The sequence below is a fragment of the Apis florea genome, unplaced genomic scaffold (assembly GCF_048593485.1).
Source record: "Apis florea isolate Af1SG1 unplaced genomic scaffold, ASM4859348v1 contig_3081_pilon, whole genome shotgun sequence".
Taxonomy (NCBI): domain Eukaryota; kingdom Metazoa; phylum Arthropoda; class Insecta; order Hymenoptera; family Apidae; genus Apis; species Apis florea.
This window is the reverse complement of record NW_028256703.1, coordinates 4,982,100-5,001,340: the sequence shown is the minus strand read 5'-3', so window position 1 is coordinate 5,001,340 and position 19,241 is coordinate 4,982,100. Positions and strand designations below refer to the sequence as shown.

The following is a 19,241-nucleotide window of genomic DNA, read 5'->3' as shown; positions in this document are numbered from 1 at the left end:
ATTCAATTCTTCGTTTTCAATGCATATTACGAATATTGTATATTTTTACATATATGTATATAAATTACAATATACTTTTACTAATATATATATATATATATATAATGTTATAAATTATTTGTATAAGATATATTATTTTTGTAAATAATGTTATTTAAAAAAATATATAATGTATTATAAGAATTTTTAATTTCTTGAACTCAATAATTTTATATTATATATTTTTATTATAAGTTCTTTTATATTGTATTTTGTATGTCATAATTTATATTGTATATTTTAAATAGTAGTTTGCAAGATATTTTATAATTATAATAATTTCTTTTATATATTACATTTACAAGTTTCAAAAGTGCAAATTTTGAATGGCATAAAACAAAAAAAATTTTGAAAGAAAAAAACAAAAAATTAAATAAAAAAATATTAAATTAAAATTAATACATAAAAATATTGCAATATTATATTGAATTAAAATATGATGTCACTTCAATAATTCATTTAGTAAATTTTCATTAATTTTTCATTATAGATTAAAAATCTTTAATTAAAAGTTATAGTTATATTGGAAAAGTTTATATATCAATATATTTATGATTTATAATTTCATTAAATTTTTCTACTAATGGTTTAATACATTAATAGTATAATAGCTTAATGATAAAATGTAATGAATATTACAATAAAACTATAATACATTTCAAAATTCAATTGAATTAATGATCATCTTTATCTTTTGAATCAATTTTTTCACCAAATTTCTCTTGACTATCTTCTGTATGAGGCCAAGTTGTAGGTTCTCTATCAGGTCTTAAGGTTCCTTCTGGCTGTATATCAGAAAAATCTTCCATTGTCATTTCTGAAAATGGTATCATATTTTTTATCTGATCCAAACTTTGCTGTAATTCTCCAATTTGACTATTTACTTCTTGAATGAAACTTTGTATTTTATTAGCCTGTAATATATCCAATAGTATTAACTTAATTAATAATATTAATTTTAAGATAAATATAAAAGAAAAATAAATACAAATTACCATTTCCTTTTGTTCAGTATCAATTGCTGCTGTATATTTATCTGTTGGATATGGTACTGATATTGCTTCATATTCTTTATAAAATTTATCAACTAAACCAGGAGTAACAATAGTTTTTTTATAATATGTCCAATCAATTTTTGGTAAATCTTCTGGATAAGTCATCATACTGTAAAACAAATTTTTTTTTTTTGATTATATTATATCTCTTTATATATCTTTTTTATAAAATAAATATGATAATTCGTTTATATTAATATACAAAATTTTTTAACAACAGATTTTTTTCTTATTTTTGTGTTATTTTTTTAATAAATTATTATCGCAACATATAATTATCTTCAAATTATCTCTAAAAAAGGTTATGATCATTTAATTTTGTATTTAGTATAAAAAATAAATAAAAAAAAGAAAAAGAAAAAAATTATAATTTCATCAATATTCATAAAAAAGAAATAATATATTTTAAAAGTCATCTAGTCATTCTAATATATATTTTAAATGATAAAATTTAATATGTATTCGTGAAAATATTATATAACTATGTCATCGAGTTTAACTAACCGTTGTAAATATCTATCAGATTTAGATTTAAAAGCTGTCAAAGCAGCTTTCTCAGAGCTTGGAATTCGTTCAGTTATAGCAGACCAATTTATTGCTTTAAGTGCTTTTCGTGACATTTCTTTGTCAAAATTCTTTCGCTTAACGTTACACAATCTCTAATACAACTTCTGGATAACTACCGACCACGAATATGTATTTTTCTCGTAATATCGATTAGTTGAATTTCTGTGATCAAAACGAGATATCGAATATATATACTCGATATAAATATTCGATTTAAATATATTGATTTAATCGATACTTGTTCATTATAAACTGAAGCATTTAAATATTTATACATAAAAATATAATTTCAATATATTATATTATAAATATAAATAATATTAAATAATTGAATATAATTGTATTTATTCAAATATATAAAAAAAGAAAACTATGTATGTTTCTAAAAAAATCTTTGTTTTATATATTGAATGAAAAATTATTTATCACTTATTCATAAATAATTATATATTATGTCAATTAATCTTATGATACAATTTGATTTTTGATTTTTTATACAATATGTACAAATTACTTTTAAATTTTCTGTTAATTTCAAAATTTATAATTTTAATTTAAAAATATAAAATTAATAGCAGAGAATTTTATTAGTTTGTTATAAAATTAAGAAAAAAAATAAAAAAAAAATCAAGGTTCATTATACTCATAGCTAATACAAGTGTTTATACTATATATAGTATACATTAATATATAAGATGTAAATTTATTTATATTACTTATTATAATATAGTATACATAAATTTACACATATTCAGCACAAGAATATAATCATTGTCATGCGTACTTACATACGTGCATTCATCATATAAGTACAATCATACATATAGCATAGTAAATCTGTAGTGATGAAGCGCAGACGAAAGGATCGATAAAAGAGGAAGATCGTGGTCACGGGGTACATGGAGTATAGAAAAGGAAAGTAGAATAGGAAAGGCATAGAAAGAGTGAAATAGACATTTGGTGAGTGTAAATAGATGCGAGATTGTGGGGTGCTGTGGGAATAAGGTGGGCGGAGAGGGCGGAGTGGGCGGCAATGGTCAGGCGGTGAGCATAAAGAGGATAGGATAATATCGGTGCGCGACCTCCGCGGTAGCTTCAAGTTCGCCGCTTTAATACCGGCAGATCTATGATGTAGTTATGCCGAAGAAAAGTACTAGACATGTGAGAAACTCGGGATTAGCGAGAAGTTCTCATCATAAAAGCAGTAATCTTGGAACGACATCAGAATCGAAAACGAAACACTTTCTAAGCGTTCGCATTGGTCTTACCAACGGTAAACGTTGGCTTTCTCTCAAAAAACGCTTAGGTCTGTCAACGGATGAAGATGTTGCAGTTTATTTGTTGGATCTTGCTGAATCTGTTTCCAGGTAAGATTGTGGTGGATATTTATGATACATTAAACGTACATTTTTTTTCTTAATTTTAATTTTAAAATATTTAAATTGACGTTAATATTCTGTTCGCGTTATAAAAATTGTTTTAATCGATACTTAAACATTCATATCACTCGAAAGCGGGACTTCCCCTCTATTATGTCCAAACTTTCCCTCGAATCGCCATCTTGTGGGGTTGATATTAGAAGGGTGAAAGTAATCGATAATTTTTTATTCGTTAAAAATATAATCATTAATTGTATCGATTTCACTGATTTTTTATTGATTTTGATTTCCTTTGAGAACACGGATCGACCTGTACAGAAGAAATGTCTATTTTATTTAACTCCAAATACAAAATACGTGCAGGTAAATCAATTTTTCTTTAATATTTATAAAAATGCTAGTAATTGTTGACCGTTTTATATTTTAAGTTTGATTCCCCTTTTTTTTTATCTTTAGAGACTAATTAACTATACTATTAATATAATATTTCCTTATACCTAAATTTTATAGTATTTATTTGTTTTCACTTAATTACACATTTTTGTTTGTTAGACACAACACTAAATGCAATGGAGAAGAGAGAAAGGAAATGGTTCAGGATGAAAAGAATAAAACAGAAATATTGCAAACTGAAGATTTGATAGAAGATACAAAGGAATTTGTTCGTCGGAGTTTAAGAAAACAAAGTACTAGTACAGTTGTAGAATCTGAGACACTTTCTATTGATTCAGCACAAACCAAATTGTCTAATGATGTTGAAGTACATATTCAGCGTACCTCAAGATCTAAACATCATAAAAATAAAACAAAACATCATAAAGATAAACGAAAAAGAAGAAAACATTTTAAAGCTGAAAATATTATTTCACCACTTGAATCTGTTAAAAGATCTTCAAGTGACATAACATCAGCAGATGAAGATCAAATTTCCTTTAAAAAAGATAACTCTAAATCAGACAATGGAATAGATATTGAATCAAATTTAAAAAATAGTCTTCGTATTACTACAAAGACAGAATGTTATGACAAAGAAGATGTTATGACAAAGACTGAAAATTTAGATAGCATAGAATATGTAGAAAATGTAAATATTAACAAAAATGTACTTTATCATAATATTGAAGATGTTGATATGAAAGAAATTACAATGGTTAGTGATAGCAATGAACAATCACAATCTAAATTAGCAACATCATCAAATACTAAAAATACCAATAGAATTGTGATAGAACAAATCCCAAATGCAAAAGATACAATATCTATCATAAATTCTCATGTCCAATCTGATGAGACAAAAGATGATGAGAATAATTCAGATGGTATGCAATGTGTTAATACAAATTCCAATTGTTCACATATTAATATAAATACAAATCAAGAAATAGAGGATCGGAAATTAAAAAAGAAACGAAAAGGAAAATATGATGTTGAAGAAGATGATGATGAAAATATAAAAGAAGATTCATGTGAAGATTTTATAGATGATTCTGTATATAAACATAGGAAAAAAAGACACAAACATACTAATGAACATAAAAATCGTAAACATCACGATGTACGAAAAGCACCACAAGATGGAATAATTACACAAGAAGATAAGAATATTTGTTCTATAATAGATGATAGAACTTCAATTACAATTCTTCAAAGTGAAAATGTTGAAAATCAAATGTCTGAGCCTCAAAGATTAGCTATTAAAATAAAACTCTGTCAAGAATGTAATAATCGTCATTTGCAAGATGCTTGTCCATTAATAACACCTCAGTATGCTATTTCAGATTCTATATCATATGAAGATTGGTTAAATAAATATAAAGAAAATACTGAAGTTGTAAAAGCCATAAAGTCAGAGGATCCTATGTCTGAAGGATACGGAAAAATAACAGAAGATAATGAATCAGATGATGAATCTTTATTGATTGAACAATCTAAAACAAAAATAAAAACTCAAAAAGAGGAAAAACAATTAACTATAGATTTGGATCGACCATTATATGCTAGAGATTCTTTACCTGAATGTTTTGAATTAAAAATAACTAATTCAGAACATGGACTTGGAATATATGCAAAAAGTTCTGTTCCAATGCATGTTAAACTAGGTCCTCTTGTTGGACAACCAGTTAGAGAGATGGATATTCCTGATGACTTTTCCATGAGACATATTTGGGAGGTAAAATCAATACAATATTTATTATATTTTGTATATATAAATTTTATTATATATATTTTATAAATTTTATTATTATATATAATATTTTTGTATATTAAATTTACTATGATTATAACTATTACTCTTAAAAAATTTCTATAATAAAATAATATATTTTTTTTTTTTTAGATAGATAATAATGGTAAAACTTTGTATGTAAGTACTACTAATCCACTAAAAAGTAATTGGATTCGTTATATTAGACCTGCTGAAACAAAAGAGGAAAGAAGTGTAGCTGTAATAACAAAACAAGGAGAATTACATCTTGTCACTACTCAAAATATCATATCAGGAATGGAATTAACTTATTGGGCAGACTCTCAATCTTCTGCATGGACACGAAAAAATAAAGTAGACAAAACGAGTATAGTATCATTTTTTTCTTTAAATTATGAATTAAATAAAAGTAAATGTCATTTTTAAAATTTTTTTTTTTTGTTTTATTTAGATTGTGGAGGATGTAATTTAAATTTTGCACATCCAATATACTATCGATTACATTGTTGTATCTTTCATGATACTAATTATAGTTTAACCATAAGAAAATATCATTGTAAGGTAAATAACATTTGAGTTATATTTTATATCAACTTTTTTGCATTTTTGAACTTAAATATACATTTATTTTATATTTCTAGGTATGTGGAGCTGCTGTTCTGGGTAAAGATAATATTATGAAACACGCAGCAGAATTACATGCGGGTCGAGGTGCATATCAATGTCAATATTGTAAAAAATTCTTTTTACGTTTAAATTATTTGGAAATGCATCGTACTTATGGATGTGCACAAAATCCACAACGTTCAAGACCATTATGCGATTTTTGTGGGCGTAAATTTTGTCAACCGCAAAAATTAAAAGTGCATATTAAACGAATGCATAGTGGTAAATATATTTTTATAACATAAAATACAACATAATATATAAATTTATCTCTAAAGTTTAATTGTAATTTAAATAAATATTTAGATATGTCTGAAGTTCTCCGGGAGTTTCAATGTAAATTATGTTTGAAACTTTTGGGATCTCGTGCTGCTCTTCAACGTCACATGAAAGAAGTTCATCATAAAGATGTAGTCGGTGCTGCAACCTGTGATCGATGTGGAAAAATATTTCAAAATAAAAGTAATCTCAAAATACATATGTTAACACATAGTGGAGTAAAACCATTCAAGTAAGATTGCAATATTTGTCTATGCAATATTATATATTTTATTAGCAAATTTGGTAAAAGCGTTTTTTTTTTTTTTTTTTTTTGAATTGCAGATGTAAAGAAAATGGTTGTAAAGCAGCTTTTACTACTAAACAATGTTTACAATTTCATTACAAAAAGGTACATGGTCTTACAGAAGAAATGATGCCAAAAATTGAACGCTCTGTTGCTTATACTTTTGATGCATATAGTGGTGGACTTGTTGAAGATGTTGGTCGTGGAAAAAGTCCTCGACCAAGTAGAAAAACCTTTCAGGTTCGTTCTTTAACAAAATTTATTTTATTTTATAAATACTAATAAGAGTAAATCATTTCGAAACACGGTATTCGCTATGTAATTTATAATTTCAGCAAGAAAACGATTATAAAATATTTATAGATGATGGCAATTCCAAAAACGACTTAAGGATTGAAACGGAAAATATTTCTACACATTCAACCATAATCGAGTTTAGTACAAGTCCTACAAATAAATATAAAATGGAACATAATTCACGAATCTCAACTTCGTCATTTTTGATGGGTGCATCAACATCAAAAAGTACAGAAGCAGATGTATATGGTATATCCAGATTACAAAGTAAAGGAAGTAAAAAATGGCTTGGAGAATTTAATCCTCCAATTACTTCCGATATACTATCTAATACAATTCCTCATTTGTCAACAAGTGTTACAGAAAATACTTACGAATTCGAAGATACTAGAAAAGAAATTGGTGATAAAGTATCACCATCAACAAATAGAACACAAGATATTATTGAAAATACTAAATTAGGGCTTAGCGTTTATAGAAGAACTGAAAGTGCAAATGCTAGTTTATTAGTTGAGGCTGCTCTTGATGCTGCTGAACGGGATATAGGAGCAGTAACTAGTCCAATATTGGAGGATAATGATCGCGATACAAATCTCTATTCAATATCCAATCAATTACAATCTCCATTGCCTCAAAGATCACCAAATCATTTAGATTCTTATATACAGCAACAAGAGGAACTGATATCTCCTGCGCCGACACCAGATAATAGAAATACACCACCTACACATTTACATGTCGATTATCAAATACATCGACCCGTTGATTATATCAGTACACCAAGAACACATAATATCGATCAATATTTGCATCACGAAGAAATACCGCGAGTTTCTTCACCAAACAGTTATATACATATTCAACAAGAAACTTTGGTATCACCTTCAGCTACGCCAAATCGATATCAAGACGTGCATCATCATCATCATCACCATCATCATCACCATCATCATCAAATATCAGATAATTTATCTAGTGATGAAGGTGATTCAGTTGTGCAAAATCTTAGTCTTTCGGTAAAAGAAAAGACAATGCAATTAGATCTCTCAACATCGTATAAATATGATCCTCTTGAACAAGAATTCGCTAGAGAAAGAGCTAACTTCGAACCTCTTGTTCTTAATGGAGAACTTCAAGGATTGGATATGTCTGCTAGAGGATTTCATCATAATTTTGGTGTACAGATACAAAATGCGCGATATCATCATCATTTGTACGAAATTGCAGAAAGACAAAGTGTTGATCTTAGTAGGACTGGAAGTTATTCGATATCACCAACTCCTCTTTCAGTAACTTCCCAAGTATCGTCTGGTTCTTCGGTGGCAGTAGTTCCTCCACCACCGCCGCCTCCACCACCACCACCACCACCTCCGCCGCCTCCTCCTCCACCTCCGCCCCCTCCAGCTCCTCCTCCCCCACCTCCACCGCCACCGCCACCTCCTCCACCTCCTCCACCTTATCCTCATAGTGATGTTTTAAGAGTTGTTAGTTTAGATCTTACTCCTGGTGGACGTCACACTGTTGATCTCACTCTTTCAAGACCGCATCATTTGCACGGATCCAGTGCTCGTGTAATAACAAGTCCTCAACCTACAGGCTCTGGCAATGCACATATCGTACCTGACGCGATCGATGGACGAATTTTATCTTCTCCTCCACCGCCTTCTTTATCAGGATATAATCCAAATTATCCTGTAAGTCCTGCTCCATATCATCCACCAAGACCAGGATATCATCATTACTCCGGTTATTATTAACTAATGTACATTTTTACTATCTTTTCCCTATATTTTAATATATACCCACCGAGTAATTTTTAAAAAATAATTTTTATTATAAAAATATTTCAATCATAAATAATCAAAGATCATATAATATTACTTGTCATTAATATCAATGTTTTGACATAATATTACAAAATTCGTTTTTTTATTTTTTCGTTTTTTCTATTTAAAAATAACTAAGACCATGACTTAGTCGAAGTAAAATTCTTTTATATAAAAAATAAATGCAAGCCATTTTAGTCGACTTGGTCTTCCTTGCACATATATGATAATCGAAAGTCAACATAGATGCAGTAAACGTATAGAATTTTACCTTTGAAATTAAAGTACAACTTTGAAACAGAGAAGCGCACAAATATAATGAAACCAGTTACGTTAGATCAACTAGTTTTTGAGTGGTTTAAAGCACATGGTCGGATTAGTCAACCGGTCAAACGTGATTGTATTGTAAAGAGTGACATGTATCTATTATTTTTGGAGCGAACTTTATTTTTTTAAACTATTTACGAACAAAATTGTAGAAATTCTTTCTGCATTTAGAAGTACAATGCATGATTAGAAAAAAAAAAATTAATTTCTCAGTTACATAATTCTTAGATCATATATTTATATATATTGTTCTTTTATCTATAATCATAAAATTTTTCGTTAATTGATAGTAAATTTTTTCAAAGCAATTGTTACTTCATATGAAATGTTACTTAACTTTTAGCATATATTCTTCTACTTCTTGTTTATCAATGAAAAAGTATTTGTAAGATTAACGGTAGTTGTTATAAATTTTTGCAACAGTATTTTTCGGGCGATTAATCAACGACGTCAACATTGTTTCGTTTGCCGTCGTTGTTATTTTCAAACTTAGATTCATAGTCAGTTTATCGTACATGAAGTCAAAGAAATAATAATTGAATAAATGAGAGAATAAAGAGCTGCGATATTATTAATGCATGAAAAATTTTTACTCTCGAAAAATATTGTGAATTGTAATTCGGTATGACGGTTCACAATCTGCGAAATAAATCAATCGATGCCTAATGATAGTTATAAGTCTATTTATATGGTGATATTGACACTTAAACGTTTATTTTTATTCTAGTCACTCTCATATTACATTTGAAGTAATATTAGTTATCATATATTAGACATTATAAATTTCTATATTATATCAAAATTGCAACGATTATTTTATTTGCATAAACAAAATTTTTCAATTGTTAAAATAAATATAAGCATATATATATATATATATATTACAATTAAGATTAGTAATAATAACAACCGAACTTATTTAAAAAGTATATAACAAAATACATGTAGTTTACAGCTTTTTTCAATCTTTTTTGCTAATTATTTGCTAGTAAGTACCAAAGAATGAAAAATTGTGCAACCTTTGTGCCAAATAGATAAGATATTTATCGTATATGTACAGTTTTAATATAAGCGCACCGATTATTTTGTATTATATAAAAATATTCGTAGAATTAACAATAGATAGATATATAAATATATAATTTTATGTATGCATGTATGATGTATGCAAGTATATATAAGTATGTATGCATATAATTGAATGTGTGTATGTTGCACGTCCTTTTTAAATAATACAATTATAAATTTTTAATTTTTGAAGTAAATTTCGATTAATTGTTTACCTTCTTAATAATACTGATATTTAATTTATTTTTTACATTATATATTATATTATATAGATTTTTGCAATTTAGGGCTTCCTGTTATATTTTAATTAATAATTATACACTTTATATTTTATTATTTATATTTCTTTTCATTTCAAATAATAACAGAAATAATCAAGAAAATTATTTCTTTCTTAATATTTATGTATTCATATATAATATTACTAGTTACAATTACATAAAACAACAATGTTCATAAGTACAAATATAACACGAATACATACATTTGTATTGAATTTCTTAATATGGCAAAAGAATTAATGGAATAAATGATAAAAATAATAAAAATAAATAAAAATAATTATAAAAGTTATATTTTTTTATTATAACAATTGTCAACTAAAGATTACAGGAAGAAAAAATTATAATATTATTTATTAACCTCATTGATCATCGTATTCTCATTTAAATTGACGCACATCTTCGCGCTTCTGAATGTAGCGACATCGACTTATATTATCAAAATGTTCCTCTCTATTCAACGATACGTATATATATAAGGCATATGCATGGTATATTGAGCCGAGTCGAGCTGAGATCCCTAGTTTTGCAGTTGTTCATCGGTGTCGTTTTATAATATATACTCTTATTAAAGAAAGGTTTCCAAAAAGCAAAAAAATGGTTAGCTCGGTTGTGCGGTCTTCTTTGTTATATCCTACGGTAAATAATAATTCTCCTTTTTCCTTTTTTTTAATTATTAAAAAATATCATTTATTATATATTAAGATAAGATCACTTATTTAAATGTTATATAAACGGGTCGATACTGTTCGGTACGTCAATTTTTGTCGCATTAGTTACATAGACTACAGTGTATTAAGTAATTATATTCTTTCTTCAATAAACTTTAATATTTTCTTTTTATCTTCTCTTTATAATTTTCTAACAATTGTTTTTATAGCATTCCTTTTAAATACAAATATATTTTAAGAATAGTTTTCTTTTCTAAAATTTTAAAATTTAAAAATAAAAAATAAAAAAGATATGAAAAAATATAAAGATAAATATATATCAAAATTGAAAACATTTTTAAATATATATTAGGTTAGACATTATGCAGTTGCAGCAACTGTATCAAAGTGTGCTGCACTAGCTCCTGAAATTAAAGTTTTAAACAATAAAGTTACTGTTGCTGCTTACGATAATCATGCTCCAATTGCACAAGTTTCCATTGTATTCAGGTATTTAAAATTTAAATAAGTTACATATATCAATCACAATATTTCTTATGCATATATTATTATATATAAATATTTTATTTATAGAGCTGGATCACGAAATGAAACACATGATACACAAGGCACAGCACATTATTTGCGAATAGCTGCAGGATTAAGTACATCTTGTGCAACTAGTTTTGCCATAACAAGAAATATTCAACAACGTGGTGGAAATTTAATAACTACTGTTGATCGTGAAAGTATAGCATATACCTTGCAAATTACTAAAAACAATTTGTAAGATTTTTTTTATTTGCTATTTGCATTAAAATGAAATTTTTTTTATAAACTATTTGCTTTTTATTATATATAGAATAGATGCTCTTCAATATCTGGAATTTGCTGCTACTAAGCAAATTTTTAAACCATGGGAAGTAGCTGATGAATTGCCTAGATTAAAATATGAACTCTTTTCCTTATCTGATACAGTTCTAATATTGGAACTTTTACATAAAGCAGCTTATCGTAATGGTCTTGGATATTCTCTTTTTTGTCCAGAACATCAATTAGGTAAAATTGGTACAGAAAGTGTAAGTATAATAACTTTTATACAATATAAAATTTCTGCCAAATAATGATCTTATGATTTTTTTTTTATTTATAGTTACAACATTTTGTCAATACTTGGTGTACTGCACCTAGATGTGCAGTTGTTGGCACTGGTGTTTCATTATCAGAGCTTACTGCTTTAGGATCAAATTTAAGTATTGGATCAACAGATAATACAAATGAGGCATCAAAATATTATGGTGGAGAAATTCGTAAGGAAACTGGATCAGATTTGACTACTGTAGCAATAGCAGTAGAAGGTGTAAGCTTGAAAAATGAGAATGATGCATTAGCATGTGCAATACTTCAAAGAGCATCCGGTAGTGGACCAAGAGTTAAGTGGGGATCTAGTCCTAGTTCACTGCATAAACAAGTTTCAAGTGCTGCAGGCAGGGAACCATTTGGTTTATCAACTTTTAATGCTAGTTATACAGATTCAGGACTTTTTGGCGTTGTTTTATGCTCAACGTCTAATGTAGCAGGATTTGTAAGTAATATAAAACATTATAATTATAATAAATATAATTTTCATATATATTAATATTAATTTATATTATATTTATAGTTGACAAAAGCAGCCTGCGAATGGTTGAAATGTTTTAAATTATCCGATGATGATATTACTCGTGGTAAAAACATATTAAAAACTGAAGTTCTGGATGCAGCAGATAATTCATTTTGTTTATTGGAAAGTATGCAACAACAAGCTGTGCTTAAAGGGAAAATTTCTTCACCAACATCACTAGTTAATGATATTGATAAAATTTCCGCATCTGATGTTAAAGATGTATGTTTATTTATAGTATAATTCTTCTTTCTATACTTATTGCATTCTTCAACTATACTTGATATTAATGCAAATAAATGTTTTCCAGATTGCAGGCAAACTTATTAAAGGAAAATTATCTGTAGCTGCTATTGGTAATTTGAAGACTGTACCATATATTGATGAATTAAAATAGATTTAGTAGATTTTTATTTAAAGAAATAAATACCGAACTACCAAAACAAATATCGATTCTTTTCAAGAGATTGAGATTAAGGTGCATGAAAATTACCAATCAAAATTGGTACAAAATATTTAATATTTGTGTGCATTTCATTGCAGTGAACGTAATTCTGTAGATATGAATAAAAATAAAAATTCTTTATTTCCAATTTTTGTTTTTATATATATTATTTTTAATCTTTTCCTAAAAATTGTTAAGTTTATATATATATATATATAATATTTAAAAGTATTTTACAATTTTATTTACATATTAATAATGTTATAAGAAATAATTAACATTAAAGATATTTACATGTATACATTTGAATTATTATTAGAAATTATTATATGTTTACATTATTAATAGAGTTTTATTTCTTCTATCGTATAAAATTTGTTACGATTTTTTTGTATTAGTTTAGATGACTTGCCATTAATTGTTCTTATTAAAATGGGCCTCATGTTTTCCATATCTTTAAATACTTGTAACTGAAAAGAAAATTTATATAATATAGAAAATAGAGTACTTATTAAATAATTATTAAAACAATTTTACATTTTGCTTGAATTACAACTATATATAACTTACATGACTGTCTAAAACATAATTAAGTTTATTAAGTAGCAGTGATACTTCTGGATCTCGTGATAATACATAATGTTGATAATGAGATTCTAATAAAAGACTGGACCACTCATACAATTGTTTATCACTTGGTTGCTGTGCAATATCGTAATAAAAATCTTCAGCATCTAATTTTTGTATTAAATAATGTAATAATCGAAGAATTTCATTAAAATTTAAACCATTTTTAAGAAATGACGATAAAGAAATATCAGAATAAGTAAGACTAAAAATTTTATCAAGAAAATCATTTCTTGAATATAAGCTTTTAGTTATCAAATTGTGATCTGTACCATTTTGTAACGGTAAAAATGTTTCATCAGGATTTCTTAGTGCAAAGATTAAAAGATCAGTTAATAATTTTTCTGGTAAATCTTTAAAATTATTTAAACACCATACGATTGCTTCTACATCTTTGGACTCTATTAATTGTGGGATTAATATTTCTTGTATTGCAGCATCACTCAGTCCTTCATTTATATAAGATGATACTTGTTCAGAAATTTTTATTGGAATATGGATTTTTGGTTTAATAGAAGCTTTTCCATTCTTTTCCCATTGAGTTATTGTTGACTCTTGTATTACAACAATTTCATTATTTTCATTATTATCATCATCATTTTTAAAACGTAAGGATGATCCAAGTAAAGTTGCTATTTTCTGAGGTGCTAGATGAAAAGGTGCAATTGCTAAATGTCTATTAGCAGCAAGTAACAATTTATCCTCAATTTTCCATAGTTTTGCATCTTTTGTATACAACTTCAATTTCTGTGCATCTTGTATTAATTTGAATTGTACATTGTAAATCATTAATATGGCTCCTTCTTCAGAAATATCAGCTCCATAAACTGCTATAGTTGCTTCATTTAGAGATGTCATAATTACAGGATGTTTAGTATTAATATTAGTAATAATACCAATTAATATACTTAAACTATTATCATTATTTGTTTCCATTAAAGGATGACTATATAATCTACCATGTGACCCTGAATAATAAAAAAAAAAATATATAAATTAAAAATACAATTAATTTAAATTTTGAAAGAAAATTAAAAAATAATAGTCATTACTTACATAATGTTAAAAGACAAGCTTTATTTTTAGTTTGAAGTATTGTATGGCCAACTAATTCTTCTGATCTTCGTTTCAATTCTATTCTTTTCATATAATCCTTTTCTTCAGTATAGGTCTCATTATTTAGCTTAACTATAACACAATGGTACGTTCCTTCAATTTCAGTTAACATACATAAATTTATTTTATCATTAGTATGAATTAGATAACATTCTAAAAGTTTTTCATTTATATTTAATATTCCTTCTTTGGACCATGATTTTCTATTTTGTATAGCTCTTTCTAACGAAGCAGTAGCTCCATCTTTGCGTACCAATACAGGTGGGCAGCCTTCAAGCGTAAGAATAGTATGCAAAGCACATTGAAACTTATAGCCTTTGATGCTATTTAAATCTGTTTCTTCAGCAGACCAAAGACGTATTTTTTTCTCATTAAATACTGCAGCATATTGATGTGTTATTTCATTATAAATAACTTGTGTTGTTAATCGATCTTTACTAGTCCAACTACCCAACTGCTTTAAATCCTGCAACTGTAAATAAAATTATATTGATTACATATGATAATAAATAATTATATTATAAATATTACTAATGCAATATTTTACCTTATATCGGATTACAATATTTCTTCCTAACGTTACGATTGCACATCCGGTTTCTGAATCTCTTTCAACACCTAACAAATTTTGTTCATCAATAAGGGGACACAATGTATAATATGAATAAAGTTTTGCCATTTTATTAAAACAGTTTTTTTAAATCCTGTGTTTTTTATTATTTGATAATCTTGGTTATCTGTGCCCATGTAAAATAAAATAGTAATAGATAGCAATAAACACGACTTGCCAATATAATTTTTCACTAAAAATTTTATTGGTCACATACACTATATAAGGATGCTTTTACAATTAATAAAGATGGCGTTCGAATATGATTTCTGCAATTGGCGCGGTTAAAACACGTTCTCTCATTGAATTGACAAAAACAGACCATAACTAAAAATACGGTTGTAGATACAGATTAGATATAAGAATGGATACATATAAGAAAATTTTTTATTTATATTTTAATATCTAACTGTGTTACAGACTGTTGAATTGTGAAGTGATCGCGAGGGCGCTTTGATCAATATCTAGAGCACCATATTTGAAATAAATTATGAAAATTCAAATATTAAATAAATATTTAAGTTAAACTGTTTTGTTATTATATTAATATTAAATTTAATTTTTAAATTTTTTTATAAAAATTATATATTTCTTAATAAAAATGAAAAAAATTAAATTTTATACAACATAAAAATTTCTGTTCAAAATAAAATCTTGAAATTTTAGCTCATTGAAACTTTCTGAGAATTGAGAAAAGATTCATAAAAACTTTTTTGGAAAAAAAAAAAAATATTTTAAAAACTTGAAGATATAAAGAAAAAATAGTTTAAAAAAATTTCTTTTTTTAATTTTTATTTATAATTTAAGGAATATTTTATTAAAGTTGATTATCATTATCGCGATATTTAAATAAGTCGATTTATTATTACAAGATAAATAATATTTTCTTGTTGGAGAGAATACAAATTACATTCACCAAGTGATGATTGCATTTGTGATCACCATTCGAAGAAGATCGGGAAGGGATAAAGCTATATACATTGAGGGTGAGTTGAACGATACTTGAGTTTCTTCATATCACTCGAACGAAGAGTTTTAAACATTATAGTAAACATTTATTTGTATTTTATTTAAAAAAGAAACAGTATAATAAACATTTATTTATATTTTAGTTGGTGTAAAATTTTTTTAATCAGAATTATTTTCATTAAAAAAATATTCTATTTTTGTAAACAATCGGTCAAAAATGGAATCGTCAATTATTATTCCTCTTTTGTGTTTATTTATGGGTAAGTTAAGTTAATTGAAATGCATCCTATTTCATAGATTATAATATACATATATATTTTTAATGATCAATTATATTCGATCGAGATTGTGATCGAATATGATCTTTTTTAAATTTTTCTCAACATTCTTCTACTTCTGATTAATAAGCGTTTCTCAAGCAACTGCATAACATCACGAAGTCCATCGTATCTTACTGTCGATTCGATTGGAATACAAATCGAAAAGACAGTAAAAGTACAAACAGAAAAAGTTGAGTGTGGAAATGCGAATACGGGAAAACGTAAAATTAAACTTTCTATTTTCGTTTTTTTTCTTTAAAACAACAGTATAATTTTTTTTATGGGCATTTTAAAAATGCTTCAAAGTATCGATAATCTTGATCAATTCTGCTATAATTATCCCTTCTATTCTTAGATTTCAGTATTACTTTTTTAAAATCAGAAAAGGAGGATAATCGTTGTGAAATGATGATGAAAAGGATTGATTTTGACGACAGAATGACCGTAACAGATAACACACCATCTAGATTACATTCGACATGGATTTCGCAAGAGTAAATATGTTTTCAATTTTACTTTATTTTGAGATAAAAACTTGTCACGAATATTTTCAGAGCAACAGGTGATCATTATTATTTCTTCAGATGCGAAATACGAGCTGGCCCGAAATATATTATAAGGAAATACAGTTTTTTTAAGAATGATACATTCCTTTTATTACAATACCATTATGACGAAGAATCATGTAGTATTGCAGCTTATACTGTTATAGCACGTGGTTCTGTTAAAATTTTATCTCCTTCTATCGCAATTCCTGGTGCTGCGGAAACTAACGTACAATTGGATTCAGTTTATTTAATACCATTTAACAGACAGGTAGATCGATCAATGTTCCGTTATTATCAGATGCAAAATTGAACAAATTGATCGTAACAAATTAAATTATCTTGTTGTCAGATAGCTCATAAATTTGGACGTATAATGAATGCAAGTTGTGGTGGTATTGAGACAAAGTGGCGTCCTTACCTGCCGCAACTCATCTACGAACGATCCATGGATTCTTCGTTAAATATGAGTTTACATATGTATGACTTGAATTCTAATTCTCTTCAAAGTCGTTTATTACGATTGAGGAAACGACACACGATAGCTTGTCTGGATTCCTTCGAAATTGATTTCACCGAGCTTAAATTGCTTCGAGTTGAAGTAAAACGATCTAGTTTCATCTCAAAGTTATCAAGAAACGCGATCGACGAAAATAAAATGCGTGTAAGAATTGAATTATTGCTAGGCGGGCCTGCTCGAAACATTCATTCTCAGAAAATGCAACCAAAACCAAATCGATTGCAATCTACATCGTTGTTACGCGTTGATACGGTAAGAATGCTTTATCGATTATGCTTCTAATTTTTCTATTCATTTTAATATCAATTTAACGTCATATATATATATATATATATAGGCTATTGACTGTCCGATTTGTGGAAGCGTGTATCGTGCCACCGAATATAGCCCGCCTTTGTTTCATCAAACGCCACCACTTCCAGCAGTAATCGACGGTTTTTGGTTAAGTATTAGATGCGAAAGCGTCGATGGAGGATTTTGGTCTAGAAGATTTTTCCGGATTTATTCCGATGATAATAGATGGTTCGGGCGTTGGAGTTATTATTCCGATTCAATGTGTTCGAATTTTTTATACACGGTTACCGCAGCTGGAACTTATCTTTTACGAGCTGTTCGACAAACGCGCGATCAAAATTTAAATATATTCAACGACGAAATTCGATTGGACAGAGTTCAAAAAAGTTTAGAGTTAAGCATTTATCCTCGTTTTTCACAAGATATCAAAGAATCGGTTATATCACGATCAAATCAGAAGCAGAAGATTGATCCGCAAAAATTCATTGGTCGAATAATTCCTTTTGAAATCCAGAAACATAATACGATACCTTCTGGAACAACCGAATTGGAATTACAAATTCTTGAAAGTCTTTTAATTCCTGTTGGTAAGATAGTATCAACAAGTTGCAGATTAAAAACTATGAGAGAAGTAAGAAAAATTAAACGTATAAGGAGAAACGAAGCAAATTTATGGTCAAAAAATTGCAAACCTCGAACCGGATTCAAAACTCCTACAACTTTGAAATTCAAAGCAAAAATTGGTCTTGATTGGAAAGGAGATTACATTTTACTTTTAGCTTCGTGGAAAGATGATCTTTGGGAGGCTCCTCTACAACAATGTTACGAGTCAACTCTGGAAAATCATTTTCACAAATCCTCGCATTCAACACTTTTTCGACAAGATAATTGGTACGATCGATTTAGCAGACGTAGACGAGATTGGTTTCCTTCTTCGTTCGCCATATGCCTTTCAACAAGTTCCTCATACATGTACAATACAATTTTATTTTTATTATTATATTGTTTATATCATGTGTACTGATAAATAAATAAAATATGATAAAATTTCAACCATGATTTTGAAAATGTTTAAAACTTATAAGAACAAAAATATAACAATCTCTAATATCTTTATCGCTTCCCGATAAAATTTTTCAAAATTTTTTTAACTTTTAAAAATACAAATTAAAATTTTCATTTTAAAAAATAATTTAGAACTTATTA

The 19,241-nt window shown here is 27.2% G+C and overlaps 5 protein-coding genes across 9 annotated transcripts; 3 read left to right on the top strand and 2 right to left on the bottom strand.

Annotated features, from left to right (window-relative positions):
* Positions 1 to 557: 557 nt before the first annotated feature.
* Positions 558 to 1,823, bottom strand: LOC100868615 (ATP synthase subunit d, mitochondrial). Of its 2 annotated transcripts, XM_012488083.3 has the most exons (3): positions 1,599 to 1,823; positions 1,035 to 1,203; positions 558 to 953 (listed from the first exon to the last, which is right to left on the bottom strand). In XM_012488083.3, exons 1-3 carry the CDS (start codon positions 1,712 to 1,714, stop codon positions 714 to 716), a joined length of 525 nt encoding a protein of 174 aa, XP_012343537.1. In that variant the 5' UTR covers positions 1,715 to 1,823; the 3' UTR covers positions 558 to 713. The 2 variants fall into 2 exon arrangements, with proteins under 2 accessions (XP_012343537.1, XP_086765205.1); XM_086909079.1 differs by having other exon boundaries at positions 558 to 1,203; positions 1,599 to 1,818.
* A 706-nt stretch (positions 1,824 to 2,529) lies between these two features.
* LOC100868250 (uncharacterized) lies at positions 2,530 to 10,838 on the top strand. 4 transcript variants are annotated; one of them, XR_015292285.1, is made up of 9 exons: positions 2,530 to 3,028; positions 3,593 to 5,210; positions 5,379 to 5,613; positions 5,698 to 5,807; positions 5,888 to 6,134; positions 6,219 to 6,423; positions 6,516 to 6,717; positions 6,813 to 9,915; positions 10,697 to 10,838. XR_015292285.1 is itself a non-coding variant. In XM_012488056.3 (9 exons), the coding sequence occupies exons 3-9, from the start codon at positions 3,630 to 3,632 to the stop codon at positions 8,529 to 8,531; spliced, it is 4,299 nt and encodes a 1,432-aa protein (XP_012343510.2). In that variant the 5' UTR covers positions 2,578 to 3,028; positions 3,338 to 3,403; positions 3,593 to 3,629; the 3' UTR covers positions 8,532 to 10,556. The 4 variants fall into 4 exon arrangements, 3 of the variants coding, with proteins under 3 accessions (XP_012343509.2, XP_012343510.2, XP_086765189.1); XM_012488056.3 differs by lacking the exon at positions 10,697 to 10,838 and adding an exon at positions 3,338 to 3,403 and having other exon boundaries at positions 2,578 to 3,028; positions 6,813 to 10,556; XM_012488055.3 differs by lacking the exon at positions 10,697 to 10,838 and having other exon boundaries at positions 6,813 to 10,556.
* UQCR-C2 (Ubiquinol-cytochrome c reductase core protein 2) lies at positions 10,771 to 13,182 on the top strand. The gene is made up of 7 exons (XM_003694695.4): positions 10,771 to 10,915; positions 11,300 to 11,436; positions 11,521 to 11,712; positions 11,789 to 12,005; positions 12,080 to 12,511; positions 12,590 to 12,811; positions 12,900 to 13,182. Exons 1-7 carry the CDS (start codon positions 10,874 to 10,876, stop codon positions 12,984 to 12,986), a joined length of 1,329 nt encoding a protein of 442 aa, XP_003694743.2. The 5' UTR covers positions 10,771 to 10,873; the 3' UTR covers positions 12,987 to 13,182.
* A 141-nt stretch (positions 13,183 to 13,323) lies between these two features.
* LOC100868494 (nucleolar protein 11) lies at positions 13,324 to 15,834 on the bottom strand. The gene is made up of 4 exons (XM_003694696.4): positions 15,325 to 15,834; positions 14,718 to 15,249; positions 13,605 to 14,629; positions 13,324 to 13,504 (listed from the first exon to the last, which is right to left on the bottom strand). The coding sequence occupies exons 1-4, from the start codon at positions 15,454 to 15,456 to the stop codon at positions 13,376 to 13,378; spliced, it is 1,818 nt and encodes a 605-aa protein (XP_003694744.1). The 5' UTR covers positions 15,457 to 15,834; the 3' UTR covers positions 13,324 to 13,375.
* Positions 15,835 to 16,387: 553 nt separating this feature from the next.
* LOC100870949 (uncharacterized) lies at positions 16,388 to 19,088 on the top strand. The gene is made up of 5 exons (XM_012488080.3): positions 16,388 to 16,616; positions 17,032 to 17,170; positions 17,261 to 17,492; positions 17,574 to 17,993; positions 18,079 to 19,088. The coding sequence occupies exons 1-5, from the start codon at positions 16,574 to 16,576 to the stop codon at positions 19,057 to 19,059; spliced, it is 1,815 nt and encodes a 604-aa protein (XP_012343534.2). The 5' UTR covers positions 16,388 to 16,573; the 3' UTR covers positions 19,060 to 19,088.
* Positions 19,089 to 19,241: the final 153 nt, after the last annotated feature.

Coding starts and splice junctions, on each gene's coding strand:
- LOC100868615 (XM_086909079.1), bottom strand. CDS start 1,714: ATGTCACGAAAAGCACTTAAAGCAATAAATTGGTCTGCTATAACTGAA. Junction 1,204..1,598: donor TCTGATAGATATTTACAACG/GTTAGTTAAACT, acceptor TTTGTTTTACAG/TATGATGACTTATCCAGAAG.
- LOC100870949 (XM_012488080.3), top strand. CDS start 16,574: ATGGAATCGTCAATTATTATTCCTCTTTTGTGTTTATTTATGG. Junction 17,493..17,573: donor TAATACCATTTAACAGACAG/GTAGATCGATCA, acceptor TCTTGTTGTCAG/ATAGCTCATAAATTTGGACG. Junction 17,994..18,078: donor CGTTGTTACGCGTTGATACG/GTAAGAATGCTT, acceptor ATATATATATAG/GCTATTGACTGTCCGATTTG.
- LOC100868494 (XM_003694696.4), bottom strand. CDS start 15,456: ATGGCAAAACTTTATTCATATTATACATTGTGTCCCCTTATTGATGAA. Junction 14,630..14,717: donor AGCTTGTCTTTTAACATTAT/GTAAGTAATGAC, acceptor TTTATTATTCAG/GGTCACATGGTAGATTATAT. Junction 13,505..13,604: donor ATTATGTTTTAGACAGTCAT/GTAAGTTATATA, acceptor TTTTCTTTTCAG/TTACAAGTATTTAAAGATAT.
- UQCR-C2 (XM_003694695.4), top strand. CDS start 10,874: ATGGTTAGCTCGGTTGTGCGGTCTTCTTTGTTATATCCTACG. Junction 11,713..11,788: donor CAAATTACTAAAAACAATTT/GTAAGATTTTTT, acceptor TATTATATATAG/AATAGATGCTCTTCAATATC. Junction 12,006..12,079: donor GTAAAATTGGTACAGAAAGT/GTAAGTATAATA, acceptor TTTTATTTATAG/TTACAACATTTTGTCAATAC.
- LOC100868250 (XM_012488055.3), top strand. CDS start 2,799: ATGCCGAAGAAAAGTACTAGACATGTGAGAAACTCGGGATTAGCGAGA. Junction 6,424..6,515: donor AGTGGAGTAAAACCATTCAA/GTAAGATTGCAA, acceptor TTTGAATTGCAG/ATGTAAAGAAAATGGTTGTA. Junction 6,718..6,812: donor CAAGTAGAAAAACCTTTCAG/GTTCGTTCTTTA, acceptor TTATAATTTCAG/CAAGAAAACGATTATAAAAT.